The sequence below is a fragment of the Meleagris gallopavo genome, chromosome 4 (assembly GCF_000146605.3).
Source record: "Meleagris gallopavo isolate NT-WF06-2002-E0010 breed Aviagen turkey brand Nicholas breeding stock chromosome 4, Turkey_5.1, whole genome shotgun sequence".
NCBI classification, from domain to species: Eukaryota; Metazoa; Chordata; class Aves; order Galliformes; family Phasianidae; genus Meleagris; species Meleagris gallopavo.
In genome coordinates, this window is record NC_015014.2 from 29447215 (window position 1) to 29464891 (window position 17677).

At 35.6% G+C, this 17677-nt stretch overlaps 1 protein-coding gene across 1 annotated transcript; it reads right to left on the reverse strand.

Moving 5' to 3' along the window:
• Positions 1-838: 838 nt before the first annotated feature.
• LOC104910668 (protein transport protein Sec24B-like) lies at positions 839-15995 on the reverse strand. Its single transcript, XM_010709813.2, has 8 exons — positions 15751-15995; positions 10761-10865; positions 7748-7828; positions 5805-5986; positions 3846-4030; positions 2580-2682; positions 1565-1691; positions 839-987 (listed from the first exon to the last, which is right to left on the reverse strand). Exons 2-8 carry the CDS (start codon positions 10861-10863, stop codon positions 854-856), a joined length of 915 nt encoding a protein of 304 aa, XP_010708115.1. The 5' UTR covers positions 10864-10865; positions 15751-15995; the 3' UTR covers positions 839-853.
• Positions 15996-17677: the final 1682 nt, after the last annotated feature.

The window sequence follows — 17677 nt, forward strand, 5'->3', positions numbered from 1 at the left end:
AAAAAAAAAAATCAAATAAAAAAAATCATAGTTAAAGAAATGTTAAACAACTTCAGTCAATAGAAAGGCGACAAAGGGAATATTTAGAATAATGCAAGCTACACAACATCATACCAAAGAATAAAGTTAGCTAACAGCCAGGTGAATACATTTTTTAAATAATTCCCAGTGGTTAACAATCCTTATTTGCAACAAGTATACAACAATACATAATAATCCCATCTGTTAGACTCTCCTTCCAACACTAAACTCAAGCATCAAGTTTTTTTTTCCTGATACAGAATTTACTCTTCTAAACTCACTGGTCTTTCAGAATGCGGACAATACATTAATATGTGCTAAAAATAGTCTACTGACAACTACATAGCAAGCTCTATTTATTCATTTCCAAACATCTTGGCCACAGTGCTCCAGTTCCATTTCAAAAGAGCAAACTACTTTTGCTGCAGTTAACAGTCATTATAAACAGGGCCAATTTCCAAGCTTTGTTTATCATTCTTGGAGACTAGACTACTATTACAGCAATCATAGGTCAATTACTGGTTAGAAACATAATAATTTGAACCCAGCTCTCTTGTTATTTCACAACCAGCTTTTCAAAACCTCTTCACAGAGAGGGAACATCCAGAAAGTGCACTGTACCACAATCAAAACAGACTATGTAATGTTAAACCGCACTGGATTGAATATATACATTTGCCAAAACTCAAAAAAAAATACCAAACATGAGCTTTAAGTGTTCTCTGGACTTGGAGTACCTTTATAGGAATATTACTACGTACCACCTGAACAACATGCCATGTTCAACGTTAACTTCAAGTGCATTTATATTAACGTGCAATTTTGTGGAAGCTCACCACAACAATTTATTTATTACCATATAGTCAGAGGAAGCAATGAACTCCACTGTAGAATTTTGGACCTCTGGCCGTTTGTGTGGCTCTCCATAAGATCGTGTCAGAGGATTATACATAAATTCTTCAGGGACTAAGGAAAAAAAGTTTCCAAAATTTATATGCTTGCTAGCAAATAAGAACAATCACTGAAATGAACATAGCCAGATTTCAATAATTGATAGAAAAAATATTTGCATTAAGGATACATGACAAAAAGCATCCCATACATCAAAGTTAAGTAACTAGAAATGAAAAAAACTTCATTTTAAACAGTAGCATAACCCAAACGTTAAAAGAAGGAATGCAAATTGAGTCTTTCACAACAAGCTTCTATCTCTACTGCTTATCATAATATCTGGCTTAGATTGCACACAGTATTTAGCTGTCATCATCCGTCCAGTTGCACGTTACAATGGCAGTCGGTGATGTAAATTGATTTTATTACACAAGTAAACCAGGGTAATTTGATTACATCCTCAGTCTCCCACAGAATTGCAAAACTATTTTTTCTTAAGAAATGCACAATATGTGACAAAATCCAGATATTTAAAAAAACACCTTAAGATTACTATCATTTTCATCTACTTAAGAATACCCCACGGAGCGATACAATGCAAATACTAGAATTATATTATATTAATGCAAGCTTCTTCTGTTACAAAACTTACCGTCATTAACTCTATAGCATAAATTGCATTTCCACCTCCTTTGATCAATGAAAGAAACAAAAGGGTTGATGTATGTCCTGCAGGACCTGCATCTCACTATTGTGCTTGATGTTATCACTGGTAATTGCTAAAAAGAAAGAATAGGAAGCTGTTACAAAGGTAGCTAATACATTTTATGAAGACCATTACTGTGCAGCACAGTGTATAAAAGCTTCAAAGGCCCAGACGTTCTATCATTTTTCATTATGTTTTCTAGACCATTTTCACAGTGTGTAACAATGCCTATTAAAAATCTCTTTAAGATCAGAAGTAACAATTCCAATTATCTTAATCCAAACTCATTAATCTCAGATGCTATCCTATTTTAAATCAAACTAGTCAGCCACAGTAATAAGGCTACTACAGCAAGATTAGTTATTAATGGACAAATTGTGACTACAGATGCTATGACAGCAAACTTTACATGCCAAAAAATTCACAGGAATAAAAGAAGGCTGTCTCAGATAACTTATCAACCTTTTTATGTTATTATAAACAAGCTAGATGGAATAGAACAGCAGCTCAGTCTTAAGAGTTTCGATCTTTCAATCTTATATTTTGCGTATCATCTATTGCCTTTATTACTGGCACGATAAATGCTGTCATGTTAGTGTTGCCTTTCAAGAAAGCAATGTGAACATCTTCTCAAAAAGGTGTCCTATAGTTTTGACCCCCACACTCAAAACTTCAATTCAGAGCTCCAGAAAACCACCGGCAAACAGATTTGTTCGCCATTTCAACAGTAAGGAGAAAAAAAAAAAGAAAGGAAGGGCAAGTCCCAAGCTTTTCCCTTATCAATTTCAATGAGGTAGCAATTTCAAGGTTTAAATTCTCTTTTAATTCTTCAAACTTTTTTTTTTTTTTAACAACTTCTGTTAAATTTAGCAATTATAAGTCACTATATCTTATTCTGCCTGATCCAAAAAGGATATTAGAATATATTAGATGTATATACTACAAAAGTAAGCTACTTTACCGTTAAGTCTCTGAAGGGATGTAGCAGCAAACCCAAAGGAAGTTTAGCTTTATTTAACAAAGCCTGCGTCTGTGGAATATTTGTCAATGTACATCGAAATGAACTGAAAAGAAATAAAAGCATTTCATTGAAAATGAATTTTTTTTAAAAAATCCCCAAAACATTGTGTTAACTCTTGATTTTAACGAACTCTGAAATTTAAGAGAACCTATATTTTACAAAGCTGATTTTAAGAGTAATGGAAAAGGAATTAAAAAAATTTTTCGGAAAAATTGAACAAGACTCCCCTACATTACTGAAGTAGTTCAGTAATACACATGCAGCAAAACAAACTTGAAACAAAGAAAGAATTGCTTTAAATCCAACGTTTAATTTAAAATGACAGGTTTTATTCATTCTCAAAATCTTATTTTATTTTAACAAGGGAACTAAAGAAGGGATCAAGCATTCACTAGTCCAAGCAAGCAAAATTTTTGTAAGAAAGCAGCAGAAGAGTATCTAAAATACCGAGACAATCAAAGCCTTTTTTATTCATGCAATGCAAAGTACAGGACTGATTTCACATTAGAAGTAGTACTAAAGAAACCCAAAGCATCAACAGTACTCTACATGCCTAAGACTGATTTTGAGATCCTCATTTCAGACCTATTTTCTGGTGGGACCGTGCGTTGCCAATAGGGCAGCCATATGAGTTAATCTGGAGCGAAAAATATATCTTTTTCTAACTAGAATTGAATTGCTTGGGGGGAAAGCAATTTTCACTATACTGAGATGTGTCTGACTTGAAATAGCAGATGGATATTAATTGGAGCTAAAAGTACTCATCATAATTGCAGTATTACAATGGTTGAACATAATCACAGTTTATTTAGTATATTAATAGTACAGTCATCATAGTTTTCTGGAACAGAATCCTATGCAATATTACAAAAAAATTCCATGAAATGGAACTGTGTGATGTCAAGGTGTTCTAGTATGTATTCTTTTATTTATTTAAAGACAGATAACACAAGGCAAACATGCAGCACGTTTCTTCGTGTTTTAACAAGTAAGCTACACTCATACTGCATATAAAGCATTCTGATGGCAGGACAACTTCACATTTTGCATAAAGATGCAGATGATAAACTTATTTTCGAGTGAAGGGAATTATACTATCACCAAGATTTCAAAATAGTAGCCTGCTTTAAATTATTTATAACATCAAGAAGTAAGCAAGCCATCACTGAAGCACGTAACACATTCTTTTAGACACGGTATACTTACTCCGGACTGCAGTTTAATTTCCTAAGATCAGAATTCAAGTTTGGCACTGGAGCCGGAACTGAAGATACAGGTAAAATATTTCTATCCTGTGTAAGGTTTACAGGTCTCAAGCCTTCTGGCTGCTGAGAATGCTGCAGACTTAACCCTCCTAAGGAAGAGGACAGCTGGTTCACACCTGGATATTGCTAGAAAAAAGAAAAAAACAAAACGCCCCAAGAGCATTGCAAACTGATAAACATACATTCATGTTTACATATCTTAAATCTCGTAATTTTAATTCTTCCAGAGCTCTATTAAAAAGGATACCAACAGTAGTTGTAACAACAAAACCAGACAAACAAGAATATCGTTTCACAGCAGTGATTCCAAGTATGTTTCCTGAGACCAAATTCAAACACAATATACAAACTGTCACTGGAAGTCATATTTAATCCTTTAAGCTTTCCAGGCATAAGGAGAAATACCTAACTAGAAAGACTGAGGAGATTTCTTCCCTCTTTGAAGATATTAGTGAAATTCTTCCAAATTAAAGAAGAACATTTTAAACATATATAAATATATTATTTTTAAATACAGTAATCACCACAGAAGAGGAGAAAAGGTTAGGTTAGAAGGCACCTCAGTTCTGGCAGTCCAAAACTCTCTCATCAAGCAGGGATAACAAGCATGTTCACAGGCCAGGTAAACTCTGGAAGTGCTCAAGGATGGAAGACTTCATAGCGCAATCTTTCTAATGCTTCCCCAATCCCATTCTGAAGAATTTTCATTCTGTATGTATAACTGGAATTTCCCCTCCCACACCCAGCAATTTTTTATCCTATCCTGTGTACTCTTGGAAAGAACCTAGCACTCTCTTCACTATACAACATCTGATATATGACTGGAGACTGAATTTAAGATGCCCTCTTCTCCTTATGTTTCCTCAAAAAAAAAGAGAAGTCTAGAATTTCATAATATGCCTTGCTACTTTTATGAAAGGACACTACATTGTTCTTGCAATCTTAGTTTTATCTTAGGAAGATAAAACTACGATAAGCCTTGCGTTTTTAATTTAAAACAACTTCAGATGCATTACATAAGACTTTTAAATTACAACTAAGCTATCATAATAAAAATGACTAACACTTCTTAAAGAGATCACTAAACCGTAAGTTTTCCAAATTATTAATTAATGCTGAAGTTAGTGGCATTTGATTTTCCTAAAACCACAAAAACAAAAATATCTGGATAAGGCAACATTGAATAGAGTGATCTTTTTCAAATAAAAAAATCAAGCATTTTCTCTGTATCATATTTTACACTACGTTTGTAACAAGCAACGGCCTCACTTGTGGCTACTACATGCTTCCTTAAGGTATTACGCTTAGCTCAATAAGGAATTCTGATCACTGATAACCATAGTTTTGGTGACATTTGCTTGCTGAGCATTATTACAGAAAAAGCAGCATATACAAATCAGTAGGTTTGTTTATCTACATGCCTTTACACACATCTTAGCACTGCTAATGAGAACAGGGTACACAACCATTTGGGTGTTTGGTGCCCTCTGGTACCCAGGAGAGAACAGAAGCGGGCAGCCAGCCACACCACACCCCCCAGTTTTGAGGAGCTCTTTCATCTGGGCTCCAGGCCACACCTTACTTGTAAGATGGTTCACTGGTCTAAGTGGACCTTTCTTATTGTTTCCATCAATGAAGTATAGAACTTTAGAACAATAAATCTTAAAATTGTAGCTGCTATTAATAACTGCATTAATTAATAAAAGCGAAGTGGCTACGCTTAATTATTTGGCAACACACTTCAAAATTCGGTTCAAAAGCCTTCCAAGGAAGTCAGAGCTAGGAGATCAGCATGACACTCAACATTTACTCATTCTCAAATTATAAACATAAAATGCTAAAAAGAAATATACAGAAAAGACTTGATACATCAAGTAACTTTCAAAATAAGAATATGAACCTGCGGATAATGCTGGAACCCAGGATGGTGGCTTGGATTAGTGGGCTGCACAGGAGTAGGTGGTGCTGTATTTTGGTAGGCAGGCTGCAGCGTTGGATATCCATAACCAAAGGGCTTAGAAGTTTTTGATGTTTGAGGGGCTGGTGGAGTAGGATCTGGGCTGCTGGTCACAGAGCGTGTCTCTGGAAGGACAAAAATACCCTCAGATATTCAGTAGAATTTCAATTTCTTAGTTGGGACATCAACTCCTGAATGCATTTTAACAAGCAACGTTTTTCCCATTTTATAATTTTTGCATGATCCAGTACGATTTTTTTCTGTACTGATCACATATAAATAAGCCATTAGCAACTAAGTCTACGGCAGCTGGTGCCAAAAAGGGGTTATACATGGCAAGATGATCATAGATCTGTGTGTCTACTACCCACAACTTCTAGATGTCATTCTATAAAAAAAAAAAACAACCACAAAACCCACCAAACCAAAAACTCCATAGCTATTAAAATAAGTTTTTCAATTAAAAGAGGAAAAAAACAACACAACAAAAGCCACCCTCATACACTTTTGTACCTACATTATATTCCAGGATTTACCATTGATGCTAGCCTCTTCTCCAGCCACTTACAAATACTCTTAAAACGTAATGTTGAAGTGAAAGTACTAATCCCTATAGATAGACATAGTGCTTTTCTTGAAGAAATCCAAGTCTCTCCTGCCTATTCCTGCATCGGAGCTTGGTCTCAGGATTGTTACAAGTTGAAATGAAAGTAATACACAGCCCTCAATCCATAGAAAATTTAACTGCTAGTTTAAAAAAAAAAAAAAGACAAAAACAAAACAAAAACAAGAAAAAAACACTACTCTTCCAAATTTAATGCTTCTGAATATGAGATAAGACTTAAAAGAATTTAGGCTTGGTAAGATCTGAAGTGGCATGTGAATCATCCAAAAAAAAAATAACCTCTAAAAAACTAGATTTGGTTCAAACAGTTCAGATGGGTGGTGTAAAAATAGAAAGAATAGAAGTTAATCCTGCTACTCTTTGAAGGAAAAGGAATAAGCCATTCTCAGAATAAGTCTTCAAAAAAACTGAAATGCTTGGTTATTATCTGAAAAATTGAAATTCATACTCCTGCAGTCATACCTCTTCTGCCTTCACTGCACCAACCAGACCGTACAGGGAGAGTAGTATCAAGATTTTAGCTGATAGATTTTGTTTTACATAAGAACCCATATAGACTAAGCAAACTACTGTGACATTCTTAAATGGTCAGACCCCCACCATTAATCCATTATTTATAATATAAAAATATATAACATAATATTGACTAACACACCTACAAGCACTCTTGCCACCCGCTCCCAAAATGACTGATTTCAAGACTGAAGTAGTCTACTAGATCACATAATATAATCCTCACATTCCTGATATTTCTGAAGATAAAAATAAGCAGCATACCATCTATGTTTTTCAAATCTTCTTTGCATGTAGAAGAATAAAAATAGAATAACCTGATCCAGCCATCTCTGCCAACTGCCATCTTTGGTCTCCCAAAACTTCAATGGTGCACGTCAGCTATTATCAGCAACTAAGCCAACACAATCAGGCACATATCATAACTTAGATAAAGATAACTGCTTTACACAGAGCATACTTTCAGCACTACCCTCAATATTATGATGGAAAGTACGGCCTGTGATACAGAGAAATTTTTCTTAATTATTACTCAAACTTCATTGTTAGATCTGTGAGAAGTGATTGAAAAAGCAAGGCTTGATCTCTTTGAGAAGACTACCCCAGTTCCTATAAAGGTGAAAGGTAACTCCTCTCACTTGTTCAATGATTGACAATAATCAACATAAGAAAGGGAAAAGAATCACAGACAGTAGACTTTAGGAAATTTAAACAATTCAGAATTCACATGCAACAACAAATGGATCACCTGGATAGCCACCTCCTTCCAGGGCATCGTAATTGTTCAGAACAGGAGACGCACTGCTAGTAGTAGAAGAACTATCAAGTGCTAGGAAAAAAAACAAAACAAAAACTTAGGTTACTCAAATGGTAAATCTTTGAGAAATTTTTTTCTAAAAACTCAGGCAAGGAACTGTGAAGGTTTATTACAAAAAAACAACAAACAAACAAAAACAAAACCCAACAACCACACAACAACAAACACCGTAGCCCTAAGACTTGAAAGCTATTACCACTGCAAAAAGAAGAAGAAAGGGAAGATGAATAATCAGCATATTATTAGAAACCAACACAAAACAAATGGCAAAAGAGAGGTACACGGTAGGACAAAAACAATGCAAAAAAGTTGTTTCTTGAAACCAAAAAAATGTTTCCAATAGCTTATTCTTTCTGGATTACATGAAACAAAGCAATGTACAACATGTTAAAAACAGACTGCCACAATTTCCTTCACAACTCCTAACAATAGAAGTCTCCCATCATCTTCCGAGTGACCATGCAACATCCCCACTTCAGGCCAAACTGAACCAATGTACCAACGAGGTTGGGTTTTTGCTGGTTTTGCTGTTTGTTTTGTGCTCTAGAAACGAAAGGAAACTGGATTCATTTTTGTGTGTGGCACAGCTTTGCTATGTCCTACTACTAAGAAGTCAAAATACGCTTTTACTAGGTCAACAAGATTTACTTAAGAGTTTAAGTAAGTTGTTTTTCATCTGACCAGAAGAGCTTGATCTGCATTTCAAAAGAATACCAAGAAGACATACGCACAACTCTCAACATAAGACTACTTCAACATTTCCCATTTAACCACCATGTCACCAGTTAGACATTTTTCTCCACAATAAGCTCTACTCACTACATGAAATCCATCTAGAATGCAGTTGCACATAAAATCAAATATTCTTTATCCTTGGCAGATATTAGTGATAGAATGAGTTACAAAAAATAATATGTATTATATGCTTCCCAAGTTCTCCCTGGAGGGCAAGAGAAAGCACACTGACAAATAGAGAAAATAAGAAGTATCTCAAATGCATGCTGGAAATAAAAATAATGCAACTTTGTCCTATCTCTACCAAACAGAAAACAGTATAAATAAAAACAAGCAGCATTTTTGACATACAGAGATGTTCTAGCTCAACTACGATCTCAGATAGATACTCTGAAGCACAAACAGGATCTGCCTAACAAAAGAACAAGAATTCCCTTCAGAGCATCCCATATGCTTACTGAAGAGCTTACACATAAGGTCTTTCCTTCTTAAGACCACTGACATTTTTGTAACGCATTCTCAGAATAGTCAGGGTAACAATGAGGACAAGAATTAATACACACCCCACTCTCCACTGGGAACTATGTGGTTTACTACAAAAACAATGAGGTGAGCAGTTCCCTGCAGATCAGAAATACCTTTGGACTCTAAGGCGACTACATGTATCTAAAATTTCACCATTTTCCCTCAATAAAAAACACAAGAACTTCCACAAAATTAAATAGCTGCCCTATACTTAAAATAAACTCCATCAGCTGTTCATTTATTTTAGTACTTTAAGCATCAGACCAGAGAACGCTAGAAAAAATGAAAAAAATGTTTTAGAATTAAAAAAGAATAATTATAGACACTATCCAGACAGAATTAATACTTACAACATGCTTTTAAGATTATCTAGTTATTTACATCAAAATAACTTAAGCTTTCACACAGTTAGCAAGATAGTCAAAGGTCCAAGTACAAAAAAGCTTTGAGAACCTACAGAAACGCAGACAACCAGATGTACAACACGTCTGTTTTTTGTAAAACCACTGGTTTTGTAAAACCTGAGCTAGAAATCTATTAGGATATACGCCAATCCCTGGTGACAGGGCATAAAACAGGAAAGTTGTTAGTTAGGCAGCTTATGCTTTGAGTCTAGATGCCCTTGCACTCTTCTGAATTTTGAAAACAATGATAGTTCAAAGACTACAGGCTTTAACGGAAGTACAGATCTTCAGAAATTAGGATGATAGAGAATAAGAAAATTTAGACTCTAGTAGGGCTTGGGAACAAAATAAATAAAAAAAGGTTGTAGGTAAAAAAAAAAGCTCGAGGGATGGGGATGGGATTAGGCAAACATACTTTTCTGCAGAAAACTCAGTAGAAAGCCCTGCACAAAAAAAAAACCCTCTATTTTTCAGAAAGCAGAGTTCAAACAGCATCTGCCTCACAACCGCCAAAGCAAACTTTTGAGTTTTCTTTGGAAGAAATAGCTGCCATTCAAGAAACAAGACACACTGAATTTGAAAACCAGACAATTCTGACAAAATCCTTGCAGCCAAGAGCCTAACATTTCAATCAAGCAGGACAAACTGCTTCCTAAAAAACAGTAAATGCGTTTACATTGCCACAAAGCAAGCAGGTTAAAACTGAACCTATGTGTCTGAGCTGCGGAGATGTAACGAAAGAGGAAAGAAAGAAAAATGAAATAGATTAGTCTACTATCTTAAAAAACCCAAACTTAAAAACTTCCACTATTTTCTTTACTACCTTAATTTTAAGGCTTTCCTATACACAGAATGGATAACCGGGTAAGTGCTGTTTAATATTAGAAAAAAGTAGCATGCAGTTGCTTTATTTGCAAAACAAACTGTTATCAGTCTAGAGTTCCGTATGTTGGTATCTTCACTTGGTAATTTAAAACCTACTTCAAATAAAAACAGTAAAACTCATTAAGTGTTCTAAGCTGTGAATATTACCCAATGAGATACATTAAACATCTGATCTTAATATGAAAAGAAACAAACAGAACATTTGATGACCACTACCAAAGTCCTTTCTGTTTGCAATAGTACTTTATGTATGGGAAATTTCTAGTTAACTTGATACATACTGAGTCAAAGTGACTTTCCGTCTTAAATAAAGAAAAATAATTTCACGGGAGAGAAATATGGAACAAAACTTGAGTAGGAAGGGAATAAGATACTGGTGTAAAGCTAAAGCCAACCTGCTTCCTCATCCTCCTCATCCTCTTCCTCATCATCTGAACTTGATGACAAGGGAGTTGGTGCAGAGCTAGCTTGATTATTAACATATCCACCATACTGCATGCCTGTGAAGTGGAAAGCACAAACATAAGAATCAGACAGACAGGAAAGATGAGAAACAAAATCATTGCAATAAAAGTGAGATATATTAGCCATTCCAGAGCAAATCCCAACATGCAAACAGTTGAACGTACAACCCTACACAATCTAGAAAACTAGACCCATAGTTAATCTATGAACAGCAGAAGCAGTTTTTAGTGAGCCAGTGAGGTATTAGTAACTCAGAAGTTAGCAGGAAGTTTTGCATCTGTGTGTAAATTCTATACACATAGACTTTCTGCATACGTGGTTAACAGCAGTTTGGCCTGGAATGTCTACACAAAGCAACATCTATACATAAAGGTGTTCCTTCCCAGGTAATTTTAAATTATGCTACGAAAGCATTGATACTCAACTTCTACTTGGCACAGTTGCCCTTTAAAGCAGGAGGCATTCACTTTCAAAGTGTGAATGCTGTCAGAAATTAATGAAACATACTGCTTTTACAATGTATAAGAATACACACACTTCAGCAACACATTCAGTGAAATTTAAACTAGGCAAACCTGAAAACCTAGTGTTATTTTATAACTAGTGCCTAAATTCAAGCTTGTAGACCCATACTTAAATACTTAAAAATTACCATTCACATTCAAGATCTGATGACAACTCATAGACAACTCCAAACCGTACACATACAATATTTAAAATAAATATATGTGAACAATACACAAAAAGAGCACATGCACATATCACTTCCAAAAGAGTAAAGCACATTGCAGTATTTTATAATGAATACACAATGTTACTAATTAAGTCTAAACATTTCCAAGAACTCTTAAATTTCCTTTGCTGTGGGACAGGGTTAGGACAGTTTTGAAATAGGCTTGCAGCCAGAAAGAGACATGCTAAGAAGAAACATGATTTCCCCTCCCAGCAATCTGGTTGACCACTACAGCAAGATCCAAATCTTCCAAACTCAGGAGTTTGGGATTTTATTCCCCACAGAAACAGTGTCACCATTACTCTAGAGCGTTTTTTATCTTAACACTATATAGCACTACAGAAGTGACACTGCTAACTTAAACCATCCGAAACCATCACGGTATTTATTAACCCCAACTGCTAACTAAAACCTACTGCATCAACCTTTATTTTAATTAAAATATCAGGTACAAATGCTTTTATTTTCATGCCTTTTTTCTTTCTTTTTTTTCCCCCTTACGTAAGCAGTCTCAAAGCACTGCTTCAGTTTCACTAAAGAAAAATAAGAGACAAGGTGAAGGGCATCTACGCACAGCGGGTGTAAAAAGAAAACAGAGCAAAGGTGTATCACAGCATTTTGGGAAGCTGTACCTTCCACACGGAGTTTAGTGCATGCAGCGACTAACATTATTTCCCTTCATTTAGGGCATCACGATCTTACAACCCCAATCAAGTTTTTTCTCAATACAAGTAGGAGTATAAGTATACCAAGGTATAATGTTTTAGTTTCTCTGTACTGTTAGCAGCACTGTTTCATGTTCCCATCTCCTGTGAAGGCTACCAGATGCACTTGATAATGATACAAAAAAAAAACACCAACAACAACTTTCTTTGCCCCAAAAGAGAATACAGCTGAAGAGACCACGTCTTTCTCTCAGGCCTAGGAGAACTCCTGATGAATAAGACAGAACAATTAAATCACGGTGAAGGAGAAAAATTAACTTAAGATCACTGACATGCAAGTAATAAGTAAAAAAAAAATCAGAACAGGGATTGGTAACAAGACAAGTTATGAAGTATAACAGAAACAGAGGTCACAATGAAAGCTCAGCACAGCATGTGAGTGCAAAGACAGATTCCTAACAAATATCACAGACAGAGGAAGATGGGAAGTAGATCTACCTGAAAAGGGCACACCAATGCAAAAATTCCAAACACGGATAAATGAAAGGAAAGGAATGACTTAGTCATTCTACTATGGCCCTTTGGAATCTTTATAAAATGTTGGGAAAAAAAAACAAGTAAATAGATTCATATTTCTAGAACTGCTCCTTTTCTTGTCACTGGTTCATACATGAAGACAACATGTGCTTCAGAAAGAACACTGAAGATAAATGAAAAAATATTAATGACAGTAATTTAGTAATGAGAAACTATGAGGTCATTATGAAGTCTGGAGGTAAGGCTGGCTTAACTCTCACCTTACCAGCCCTGAACACTGGTTTTGTTGCCAGCAGTACTACAGATTTCTGCCTTTAAGATACTGCTGCATTCTGCCAGCACAACTGTTCAACGACGCAAACAAATCCATGAACTGACCTGGTTGAAAAATAACTCAATTTAATAAGTCAATCTCAGATGCAGAAGCCCCTCACTTTGGTTCAAAGCCCAGTGGCACAACCAGTAGGCGAGCACATGGGAGAAGGCAACTGAGGGACAGGCACGGGTGGCTGACACAGCAATTCAAGTGTTATCATAACGAATCATTCTGCTTAGTGTCATCTACAGTAGCCAATAATTTCTTAAAATCTTCCAGTCCTAAAAATTCCTTGCTTAAGAAAAGGAAGGAAAAGTGCTAAACTATACTTAGAAATCATCTGTCTATGAAATAAACCAACTATCTAGGTATTTTAAGTAACAACCACTCACATAATAAAAGACTTTAAAACAAACTGTACGCTTATGTAGGTTAAGTTTCATAATAGAGGCCTCACCAGAAATGAAAATGAAATAAGGACATGCAAAAATAGACTATATTTTAAAGGTCTTCAGTTGCATAAGCCTCCTACTTTCAATGCACGTGCTATGAGGGATAAAAACACTATAATATTGCAAATAGTAATTTTTACTAAGTAAACTCTCTTCATTTTCTTAACTTTGTATTATTTTCAGTTACTTATCAGATCTTGTCAACACAGAGCATAAGAAAGTATATAGAAAACATCCAGACAGGATACATGCACACAAAAGTCCATCTCTAGGATGCCATTTTCAAGAAGATTAGTTTATCTGCATTGCATCTGTATGGACATTTAAGATGAAACAGGCTTGAACACATTTTAGGTGTTTTTCCCCCCCGTAAGAACATATTCAACTAAACAATTACAATATATAAATGCTACACAAGAATGCCCGCACGCAGGCTTAAGACAAACAGACTTGAACTAATGTAAATCTTATTTCCAGAACATTCCCATGTAGACAACGCTACTTAAGGATAAAAATCAGTTCATTTCATCACTGTATGAGAAACACGTGTGAACTTCTAACAACCCAGAAAAATATTCAGAAGATATGTTCAATTTTTTCAGTAGGTTTATTTCTACAAAAGAAGTTATCACACTTAATTGGTACTAAAAAGGTATTTCAAGAATACATTATGTACTTCAGACTCCTAAAACAGAAACTAATTGAAAAATGTTTAGAAAGTCTTCTAATAGTTATAAAAATAACACCATCTAAAAGTAGAAATTCACATTTGATGAAAGACAGCTAAATTGTTGATGACAATGTAAATACATTTAGCTCATTGCAAGCACCTGATGACTTAGCTACATATTCCTGCTATACGCACCGCACTGGTTGTGAAGAGTGCTCATCCAGGTACATACTGCACAAACCTTAACTCACATATATGATTTTGAATTTAGTGCAGAGTTCAGCAGTGACCACAGTGATCTACATTTAATTCCACATGAACCTGTGGTACATTATTTAGGAATCACTGCAGAAAACGTATACATTATATATAGTGATAATCTGCTATATATACATAGCACATTAAGGCAAGCAAATTTAAATAACTATGTCCTTTTTCTCATCTGCAACAGGGTTATGCTGTTTCTTCAGAAGTTAAGCAGTGTTTTTTTTCCTAGCAAACACACCCACAGTACAACTAAATTCTACCCAGTACCAAAGCAATCTATACAACTGTGCAAGAATCAAGCACAGCTCTGAATTTTCCTTAAAACAGTACACTTTGTGTAGCACTTGGTAGCAATAAATAAATGAATAATTATCTTTTTGAATTGATTCTATCTTTTTCACAGAAATTATTTCTTTAGGTTCCTTCTTTTTTGCTTATGCGGTGAGAAATGGAAGAGGAGAAGTTTAGTCAGGGATGTAGAGTACTCTGAAAATTAAAAATGAAAAGCACGCTGTGATTGGCGAACACTACAGTTTTGAGAATTATTTTGAAGGCTAGCTATATCACCTTGCTCTGAATAAAACCAGTGTCTACTCCCACTCTGCACCATGAGTTATTTTTCCATAAGGATTTAAAATTCTGAAATTACACAGCAAGAAATAAAACACAGCAATAACTAAGATTAAGAATAGTAGGAACAGATACTAAACATTCTAAAAGGCAACTCAAAACATCACGACTACATTAGCAAGGCAGAAGGCTGAAGACCCGTTCTTTATCAAGATGTCACCAACATGAGAGTAGGAATGAAGCTTACTTAAAGACCTCTCTGTTCTCCCACGGAACTCCTGCAATAGCTTTCCACAACAGGAGCTTGCAGCAGGTTTTAAGAAAAAAACTCCACTATTGCTAGTTTATATCTGATTTTGCAACACATCCCTGATTAAACTTCTTCTCTTTTAAGCCCTTCTTCTAGGATATCAGAATTGTGAACAACTTTTTAATGGAACTAAGTGAAATGCTTTGAAAGGAAGAGACATGCGAGTGACAATAAGGCAGGCAAAGCCAGCGACAACATATAACCAGAGGAAATCAAATGGAAGGGAGAAAAGTAAAAAACAAACAGAACCAGAGTGTCACAAACACTAAAGGAGCTTGACAAGATGGGAGAAGTCCTCTAGTGAGACAAACGCAAAAGAGCAACAAAGCTTCCAGCATTCACATCTGCATGCGGAAGAGGGTAGAGGTCTGTATTATAATTTCCCATTCTCTTTTAGTACCTTCCTGAAGGGCTGAGTCCGGTGACTGCGTAATGGAAGGTGAGGACCGTGGCTGTGAAGAAAGGCCTGGAGCTGGCGTCCTCACGGAGGAGATCAGAGCAGAGGAAGCAGGTGCCCCAAGCCCAGGCTTGCTAAGCTGAACGCCCTGGCTCACAGAGTGCACGGGCTGCGAAGAATCAATGCCACCTGAAAACAACAGCAGAAAGTAGGAACGCTTTTGGGTTTTTTTGCATTTACACAAGCAAATACACTATACAAGCAATTATATTTAATGTTGATTGCACAACCACAGCAACAACATAGTATTTCACAGAGATGCCTTCGCACAAGTATTTATGAAAAAGATAGTCATCTTTTTTAATACGAAAGGTTTGCACTTATAAAAAAATTCCACTAAAATAACAGACTGCTTTGACAACCAACAGCAAAAGTGTTAGATACTGCAACCAGGGTTAAGCAGAAGCTAAATGAGTGCATTTTTATTCCATTTCCCAAACACAATGCTTTCAGGGGTTCCTCTTCCTAGGCAAGAGGAATGCAGGGCTATCTCCCTACCCATATCCCTCTCACAAGGAGGAAATTTGCAAGTCATCTGTGTGTGACCAGGATCCTGTCTCTCACAGGTTCCAGGTATTGTGCAATTTGTTACCAAGCTACAAAACCCATTTCTAAGCAATCTGCTTCAATTAGCCCCGAGTACTCCACAGAAATTCTGATGTGTTTTAAACATCTGGACTAGATATAATCTGCTTTAAAAAAAAAATCAGATTAATGCTTTGAAAAATTTAACAGTCCAGTTGAAATTCCTATCAGATAAAGACAATGTAAGTTCAATTAAGTTTGTGTTAAACAGAATCATTCTTTGTTTATAAATTGGCAAAAAAACATTGTATTATCATTCGTTTTTAAAACAATTATTTGTTAAAAACTTCTGACAGACCAAACTGTTTAAAATGTGAATAAGAAAAAAAAAAAAGAGATTTGACCCCAACTCAATGACTCAGCATACCAACACAGAAATTAAGCAGAAACAAAAATTCCAATGCTTACATTTTCAGACTATTTATTTAAAGTACAGAATTCAGTGAATGATGCATGTGTAATTTTAGCTTTGCTTCCCCTGCACAAATAACAATGCAGTACATACAACCTTAGACTTTTTCCTCAATAAAAGAGCTGATACTAGACAGGACTTTATGCAGAAAGTTGATGTCCCCGGCCTCCTTTAGAGGAGCAAATGAGGTTTAAAGTGACCCTCTTGTTTTTCTTACTCATCTTCAAAATTGGCAGCATACTTTTTCCCATCTTAGTGGCACTTTTATTTATAATGCAGTTTTTAAACACAGTGTGCAGTACATATAGTATTTTGCAACAATTACCAAAATCTAAATTTAAAACCTTCTTCTCCAAAGTATATGCACAAAGCATTTTCTATTGAAATGTACTTCCTGTAACCTGCATTTCCACACAGTGCCTCACGGACTCCTCTTGGAAGCACCAGCACCTTCCAGCAGGAAATTATGTCCTGGTAGCTACACAGCTTCCTCAAGCGAGATAAATGAGATGACCTGGGAGGATCTGTGATGGTAGCCTACTTACCTGGCTTCAGCAGCAAGAGTTCTGCATGGCATTTTGGTACTTTCCACATTTCAATAAAGCAATGCTCAGTTTCCAACACTGCCGTGAAGCACTCAACATGTTAACAGTGTCACATGCTTTAAGTCGAAACTGGTTTACACTTGAACTAGCTGAAGATTCGTTAGTCCCCTGCCAGATACTAAATTCCTATTTTCAACCACAGGCTATCCAAAAATTTCATCCAAAATCATGTAGATCCTTACCTGAATAGTATTCATCTCTCTCATTAAAGTAAGAGAATACTTTTAAATTTGGAGCAAAAAAAAATTTTTGCTCTTTTTATGGTTTG